At 38.4% G+C, this 8,580-nt stretch overlaps 1 protein-coding gene across 2 annotated transcripts; it reads right to left on the bottom strand.

The window, feature by feature from the left end:
* Positions 1-5,238: 5,238 nt before the first annotated feature.
* LOC135162157 (mitochondrial genome maintenance exonuclease 1-like) lies at positions 5,239-8,036 on the bottom strand. 2 transcript variants are annotated; one of them, XM_064120335.1, is made up of 5 exons: positions 7,904-8,036; positions 6,854-7,825; positions 6,331-6,541; positions 5,566-5,695; positions 5,239-5,429 (listed from the first exon to the last, which is right to left on the bottom strand). In XM_064120335.1, exons 2-5 carry the CDS (start codon positions 7,692-7,694, stop codon positions 5,289-5,291), a joined length of 1,323 nt encoding a protein of 440 aa, XP_063976405.1. In that variant the 5' UTR covers positions 7,695-7,825; positions 7,904-8,036; the 3' UTR covers positions 5,239-5,288. The 2 variants fall into 2 exon arrangements, with proteins under 2 accessions (XP_063976405.1, XP_063976404.1); XM_064120334.1 differs by lacking the exon at positions 7,904-8,036 and having other exon boundaries at positions 6,854-7,896.
* Between the last annotated feature and the right edge of the window lie 544 nt (positions 8,037-8,580).

Genomic DNA, 8,580 nt, shown 5'->3' with positions numbered 1-8,580 from the left:
CTGGCCCCGAATTCCAATGATCCCGAGGTCGCCCGAAATTTCTCGACTGATCTGACTCTCAACCTGGCAATTTTCTGTTTACGTTTCAAACAGGAGCCTTTGATTATTGGATTTTTTTTTCCATATTCGCGTACCAATGCCTGAGGAACAATACGAAAATGTACATTGATGGAAAAGGTGGAACGATTATGTTGCATTTTCGTTTCCGCTTTCACTTTCCCATAAAACAGGCTCTGAAATGATAACTCACATAGAGTACTCCACATATCTTATTTAATACATCCCCACAGAAATTGGTAGGTAGATTTCTCCATAAGACGACGATAAATACGAATCAACGCGTTCACCATGTCCCCATGTTAAAGGATCACTCTAAATCTCCCCTTCTAATCCTCGCTAATCCCGTAGTAACCAGGGCATATTTTCCACCCTCCTCTTTATCCTCAGCACTCATCTTCACCCTCTTTACCTCCTTTGAATAATAAAACTCGAAGAATCGATGCCTATTATCGTCCATCTATGCGCCAAATTCTTTGAGCTAACAGCCACGGAGAGAAATATTTGGCTGTGGAATATCCTTCCGAAATTGGTGGAGCTTTTTTGATGAAGCTTAACGATCTTCACCAGCTAAATTCTCCGAGAGACAATTTATTTTTTTATTTTCAAGATTTTTGGATGACATGGCCTATTAACTTATATTTCTCTCCACCATTGCCTTTTCCAAGTAAAACTTTCCACCCTTTTCTAGGTCATTTTAGTTCAACTGTTCTCCCAATAACTCCCAATCGATAAATCCACTTTCCAAAAATCATTCTATTTTTAAATCCACTGTTAGCCAACTGGAACGCAGTTGGTACGTATTTTCTACGGTTTTTTTTTTTTTTTCAAACTTTTGCTGCCCATACACATGAGATTTCTTCGACCTAACGAAGTGCATATAAAAGTGATGAGAGCCCTGGCTCACTCCCTGGTGACATTCAACTCAAAAACTCCTCACTATCCCCCACTGTAAACTGTAGAAGGGAAAAGAGCAAAGTTTTCCCCGGCATATCCATCAATACTTCATGAACCCTCCCAGTAACTTCGTGCAGACACGTAAACGTCCCCTCTCCATATCCCATCCCCATATTTTTTTTTTCATTACTCCAACGATCACGTCCAGTCTGGTTATTATATTATCCATACTCATTGGACCATAAAATCCTTCAGTCGAAAAATTCTGTCGTGCATAAATTATCGATCCCACAACAATACACCTTTTTTCGATATTAATTAATAATTACGTTCGGGGGAGGGCCCTGTTGGAGTCAGCGGAGCGCTGACCGGTTAGCCCTCCTCACCCGCTATCATCCACAAAGGAAACGTTTATTTGATGCGACCAAACGGCCCGGTAAAGTGTTCATTGCACCGTGTCAAATGATCCACAAATAGGCGTGACTACAATGATGTAGATATTGCCCCTAGTTCAATCATGAATCGCGTTTGCCCGAGGAATACAGGATAGATGGTGTAATGAGTTGGCCGACCTGATCATCGCTGATTTTGAGGAAAATAATCAATTAGAATAGTTGAATAATCGATTGTTTCGTATGACTGACGAATTAGCAAATGCCCCAGTAAATAATTTGGTCGATTCTTGCTCGACTGAATGTACTGTCTTATGTACTCTTGTAAATGTTTATGTCATCAGCGTGACGGCAGCAATATTCGAGAGAAAAATTAATGAAAAATCATCTGTCGGTTCCGTAATCTGCCAGTCAAAATCACCTTCGGTAAATGTGACGGAACAGTAACGCACTTTATCACTGAACTTTCAGGAAAGAGTCTAGAACTTTCAAGAAAACGTACGGAATATTCAGTGGAAAAATGTGTAACTGTTCCCTCATTTTCACTGAATATTGTTTTAATGGCAGATTACGGAACAAGCAGTAATTTTTCAAGAATTTTTCAGTAGACAGAGTGGAACAGTTCACTCAAAATTACTGAATATCCAGTAAAAAGTCTGGAATACTCAGTAAACAATTCGTAACGAGTTACATAATGTTTACGGAATGTTGGGTAATTTGCCTTTCAGTGGAATGAAAAAAATCGCAATCAGCTATTAGAACGAGCCCTCGATAATCAATATAAAAAATTGATTCTTCGAAAATCAATCATCGCTGGTATTCCGTAGCTCACCACCCCTCCACCTTACATTCTTGTCCACAACATCGATATTGAAACGCCTTCGGATCAAGCAAAAAATACTGAAAGGTAAAAATATTGAAAAAGAATTTTTCCAAAGAGAAGAACGTAAAAAAGGCCACGCTGAATTTCACAGTCATTGACTCGTGAAACAGGCGTCTTGCGGGGGCGGTCATGCAGGGGTTAATGTCGAAGGGGGTTCACAGCGTAGAAATGTAAAAGCATCGTAGAAATGAATGTACAGTTGGTACGACTGTTTCATGGTGAAAGTGAGGGACAGAGTGATGACAGCCACATTTGAAGGTACACTCGACTGGCCAGAGCCTTCCGAGGGCCTTGTGAAGTATCCGGAGATACCCTGGACACCCCCTTTCAGCCTCACCCCCATTGCTCTCACTCGACAGAGTTAAACTCGTTTACGTGAAAATTCATTAATTATTTATTCAAGCTGCCACGGGGGTTTGATGTGGGTAGTTTTTTTTACTTGTTGGTTTTTTGTTCATTTCACTGCGGTGGTTACGATCCAACGGCCCTCAGTAAGTTTAAATATTTGAAGCGATCCTGATCGGGTTCCATCAAAGAGAATGTTTTCCAGTACCTTCTAAATAAAACAGTGAATAACATTGGGGTAATTTGAAGGTAAAAACCACAGTTAATGAACACTTTTATGAGCGTCTGGGGCGTTAGTACAATTAAAACGCTTTTTATGCTGAGGTAATTCTGGGGAAAATAGGAGGCTTGAGCTTTTAGATGGGAATTACCTCTGTGCTCATATACACCGAGTAGCGAGTTCCGATGATAAGCAATCTGTTGATTTCGTATGTTTCTTAATCATTGAAACATGTCGCGTGTTGCTGCTGCGGATTATCCACCTGGACCACCAAAATAGTTTCTCTCACTGTCTGTTACAATTTGATTGAAGGGGAAAAAGTGTAATTACACATCAAGATATGGAAAATTTTTATGTTATTATTAGTAGAAGTCTTTTTAATCAATAATTGGCCGATAGGCAAAATTGATATAAACATTAAATTTCCAAAATAGCGTAACATATGCTTACAAACTTTTACTGAATTTTTAAAAAGAAGTTCCAGTTATGCCGTATATTTCACTTTTGTCATTCAAGCAGCATAATGTTAATTATGCATTTCATCCGCATGTCCATCTTTTCCGAAATTACTCTACCCCATTTTTTAATTTAGTTTTTGTTATTCCGCTTCCTACCATACTTTCCCTTTCACTCTTTTTTTTCACAGTCGGGATGGTACGTAATGCGATATATGAGTGTATACGCACGCAGTGGCGGTTGAGCGCGAGAATGCGTATTGTCTCGTTGGGTGGTAGGAGAGGAGGAGGAGGAGGAGGAGGAAAAAAGTAAAAAGAGAAATTGGAGGGGAAAACGAGTAGAAAAGAATGAAATGGAGACCAAAACATAGGGCGGGTGAACGCGGGGAGGATTCCAAGCGAGCTTTCGCGAGTGATGTCGGGTCGAAGGAGCTTTTTGCGTGGCAGGGGAGGGAGGAAATGAATCGACGCACGCAACGAAACGCAAGGAAAATGCGGCAAAGGCTTCTCGGTTAAATGAGGCTAACTCCTCGAACTCGAGACTGTGCTGAGCCGCTGGGCGCGGCCCAGGGGCAAAATCGATTTTCGGCGAAAGGACAGGGGAATGAAGAGAGGGATAGGGGGTTGGGACGGGGGTAGATGTGTATGCGAGATGCTGAGATGGGGATGGAGGTCTTGGGTTCTTCACGCAGACGGAGAAAGATGTGATACGGATTACCAACCTGCGACTCCACATCCGATCTGGGAGAGATCGAGAGGGACCAGTCCCTCTTTGCCCTTTTCCTTCGGTGGGGTTGGTTAAAGAGAGAAGGGGGCACTCCGCTGGGACGTGATGCGGATAGGGAGGTATAGTTTTTGGAGGAAAATGGGATTTTTTTGATGGGCTGGCTGTAAATGGCTTTTGTGAAGCTGCTACGAATGATTTTCTTTGTTTAACTTTTTTTCTCAGAGAGGATGCAGCTAATTTGAGGATAACAGGGGAATTTGCTGAAGGATGTTGGCCGAAAGAAATTACATAATTTATTTAATTTTAGGTTTATAATGCTCAGTGAGAGAGAAAATGAGTTTCATTACTACTCGTAATTTTTTTTTCCTATTTCAAGATTAACTTCTCGTCCTTCTCGTACAAACTTGTTGATAGTTTCTAGAAAGACAAATTAATTGTATTACATAGTTTTTGACGCAGCATATCTCAATTGATTTCGTGATTGTGCACAGGGATCTACCCTCTCTTGATGACTAACGTTAATTCCGGAAGGCTAAACCTGGGGCTGAGTAATGTCCTGATTGAAGAGAAATTAAGAGTCATGCTTAGAATTTGAACCTTTGTCCTTTTTACGGCTTTATTTTGATGACTAGGACGTTTACCACTAGACCGAAGCAACATTTTGCATTAGTTTTAAGTGTTTTAGAATGAGACATTGCTCACGTTCTCTGCCATGGTACTATTAAATATATATTTTTTTTAACTCACGAAGAATATGTACTTGCCGTGTACATCTACCGTTATTCTCATTGCCTATTGATACATTATTGATTGCAGGTATAGAGAGTGTAATTGTTAAGGCGAATGGTCTCCAGTAATGATCGCTAGAGATAACGCCACCGTTGAATTATTCCAAAATTGGTCGATAAAATAATCCTGTGAAACATTTAACGTATCACTCCGCCGCTCCCTTATGTTTTACATCAGACCATCAAATTCAATTAATATTTAATCAAACCAATGCAGAAACCAGGAAACTTAGATTGAAGTTGAAGTAGTAAACAAATATGATCAGCTCTCTCGAGGTAATTTATCTGAAGTTGCGAGTAATAAAAGTTGAAAGAATCTATAGTCATAAATTCTCATAAGAAAGTCAGGACTGAATGGGGTGAATTTACCAAAAAACTTAGTGATTCCTCCACGAACGGTTGAGAGAGAAAGTTGGAAATCCTCCCGCTAATCTTCCCCATCTCTTCAAGAGCCAAAAAAAAACTCGCGAATAATTAAAAAACTACTCAACAACACAAAAGATTTATTTTCAAAAATTTTACTCTCAACGATTATCCAAAGATTTATATTTTTCAAGTCTCTTCAGCCACTCTTTCCAGTAAAATTGTAGTCTGGCTGCACTGAACTCGAAAACAGAGGGTGGTTGGCCGAATGTATACGCTATTGCCACGAGGCCAGATTCTACCTAAAAGGAAAACAATGAATTTACATACAATTTCATTAATTTACATCAAACTTGACAGATTTATCGTTCATGAAGGAGAAAAAAACATGAGATAGGATGAAATGTTTTATTCATCATAATTTATGCAATCAGTCACCTGGAATGGATAATTTGGATCGGCATTGAGGGCTCCAATGTACGCACTGACTTGTAGGGGTGAGTCGTAAGTCGTGCTGAGGGTCTTGATCTTCTCGGATTTTTTCCAATCGATTATACAAAGATTCCCCCTGATAAAAAAAAAATTTTACATTACTACTTTAGCTCTTGAAAGAATCAAGTAGATCACATTAAAAGTATATTGGAAGTGACACAAGTACCGATAAATCGATAATGATAGTAAAACGACTGAAACAATGGGAGAAAAGATTCCAGACAAATGGGTTTTATGAGCTATGTCGTTAGGACATCAATTCTCATTGAATTTCTAAAGAGATGAGACTCAATTGAGTGATCTATTTTATTTCTCTTTTACCTCCTGGGTAATATGATTGGACGATCACGGATTCGGACAAGAAAATGAGAAATTAAAGCTAGGGAAAGTCTCCGATAATAATTAATATTCATTGAAGCTACAAGTCATTCTGCTGAAACAATTTCTAACCGTTAAACGATAGTCGCGTCACCAAGAATCACCGGAGAAATAATAAAAACAGTTCTTGATGACATAATTTTATAATTCAGATGATTCATTTAGGGTTAATTGTTTCGTTATTTTTCTGGATAAAAAGTAATAAGGAGAAGTGGTTGAATTGGGGCGCCAAAGAGTTCGTAATCTGTCTCAAGAATTTTTAAAACACTCATTGCCATCTAGCACCCGAACGGAAAGTATAAGTTTAGTCGATAAAGAAGCGAACGGACTCACCGATAGTTGGCAACACAGTCGATAAACCCTCGGTAACCTAGCGTAGGATGAACTACATGGGACTCTAGCATTCTCACATCAGATAAATCCTTCAAAATAAATTTGATACTTTGGAAACATTGTTTCAGGTGTTGGGGCACTTCAAGGCGTTCCTCTTTCCTAAGACTCTTATCTATTAACATGTGCATCGTTTTGCTATCCTCTAATAATTCTGAAAATATAAAAGGAAGCACTTTTATGTAATTAATTCGTCCAAACAATTTGGAAATTTCATCAACAAGTATTTCATTAAATATACAGAAAGAATGTTTCGACAAAATTGTCAAGACTTTTGGTTCTAGCAGATGTACTCAAGATGAGAACCCAGTTATTCATCTATAAATGGCGAACGTTACGAATGCAATAGCCGAAACTCATTTATCTAGAGTAAGAAGGATTCATCTCGTTCAAACATATAAATAATTAAGTATTGTAATACTAGTATTGAGTAGAATGAATACTTCATCAATCAATGAATATTTACTTCTACAGTACTCGTCAAATCCTGTGGCGCCCAATTGCCGGATCATTTTTTCTTTCCACTTCTCTAAAATTAACTTGGCCTCCTTTGACATTGTCTGATTCAAAATCCTTGTAACTCCTGGCAAACAATACTCGTGCTCATTTGGCTTCAATGAAACAATTCCTCGATCCTCCCATCTGTCCTTCAGTTCTTTGCCAGCATTTATTATTGGAAAATGCAGTGTACCATTTTCTACAGTTTTAAGTGAAGTATCTTTTCCAATACTTCCATCACAATGTGGTTTATTATCTTCGAGATATTTCCCAGTACAGTCTTCAAATTGTGTTCTACTTTTTGTAGTTGAAAAGGGCAGGATGGTTTCACCTTTGCTAACTTGTCCACAGCTATTGCCATTGTTTAATAAATTACTCATCGTAGTTTTGTTAATGTAGGGGGGATTGTTGGGTTCCAAAAGCTGTAAAAGCTTTGATATCATCGTTTTTTCCCCCATTCGAGAATTATTTTTTTGTTCCTTGTGTGTTTCATTCTTCCTCACAACTTTTAAATTTTCTAGTTTAGTTGTATTTATCGCCCAGGATAATTCAGCTTCATTCACATTATTTGCAGAATTTTCAGGTTCAGGTACATCAGGTACTGTTGCTGTAGATTTTTTTTTCACTGACTTCAATTTTTTTTTCCTCTCCTTTGCAGTTTCGAGGAGTGGCCCAAAGCTTGCTTTATCTTCTTGAATTTGGCTTTTCCTAACTTTTCCCTTTGTTGTGATTGTTCGAATTGGTAATTTGAGAAGATTCACACGACTCACCCCACTCGCCACCTCCAAAAACATGCTGTGGAGCAACATAACCTCACACTGTTGGCTTTAATCAATTTGAAGGCCCTAAATTTATTGACATCCTTCGCAAATTATTGAGATTGTTGTGAACACAATTGTTGATTCATTTGAACGTAATTGAAAGAGGGACAGAGACCACTCTGGGGGAAAATAATTGCAGATTAAATAAAGCGTTATCCAAACACACGGTGTCAGTGATTTATCTCCAACACACTTACCCCCGAACCGAATTTTCCCGAGCGATGTCGATATTCGGAAACCATTCATGAGGAGATCTCTCGTAGAATATTGTGCCGTAGTTTCATTGTTAATTAATGTTGGAACTGCTCAAAAATGTCAGTAATAACGAGGATTATTTTTCCTATTCAAATTTCAGCCAATAGGATTGCACCATTCGACGTTATTTTATATAGTCAACACGGTATTTCAGCGGAAATTCTTGGAAATTTCACTGGAAATTTTGCATGTTGATATATATAAAAAAAAACAAATGTTGAAGTAACCCTCAATTGTATCTGACAGATTAAATGGCCATTCGTTGAAAATTATGTCTCATGGTGCAATTCTATAAGCCAAGATTTGGATGCAAAAAATAATCCCCCGAATACCACTCGAACTTCGAAATTATCTGATATTTCCCTCAAGGTTCCCTACAAACAAATAAGCTCGTCAAGTTTTCTCTCGCGCTTCGCGCTCGTGATTTTTAAATTGGAAAACTTGACTCCTTTATTTGTTTGCAACGAATCTATTGGGAAATACTCGATAATTTTGAAGCACTTGTGGTATTACATGTGAATATATTGGTTATTCTCAGCATTACTCACCAAGACATAAAAATTGAAGTTTGAAATTCATATCCGTTCTCATGTTATTCTGATCCTTGTCAGGTCTGAAG

The sequence above is a fragment of the Diachasmimorpha longicaudata genome, chromosome 5, assembly GCF_034640455.1.
Source record: "Diachasmimorpha longicaudata isolate KC_UGA_2023 chromosome 5, iyDiaLong2, whole genome shotgun sequence".
Classification (NCBI taxonomy): Eukaryota; Metazoa; Arthropoda; class Insecta; order Hymenoptera; family Braconidae; genus Diachasmimorpha; species Diachasmimorpha longicaudata.
The sequence above is the reverse complement of the archived record's forward strand: the minus strand, read 5'-3'. Positions and strand labels throughout refer to the sequence as shown.

Coding starts and splice junctions, on each gene's coding strand:
- LOC135162157 (XM_064120335.1), bottom strand. CDS start 7,694: ATGTTGCTCCACAGCATGTTTTTGGAGGTGGCGAGTGGGGTGAGTCGT. Junction 5,696..6,330: donor GACTGTGTTGCCAACTATCG/GTGAGTCCGTTC, acceptor TTTTTTTATCAG/GGGGAATCTTTGTATAATCG. Junction 5,430..5,565: donor ATCCAAATTATCCATTCCAG/GTGACTGATTGC, acceptor TTTTCCTTTTAG/GTAGAATCTGGCCTCGTGGC.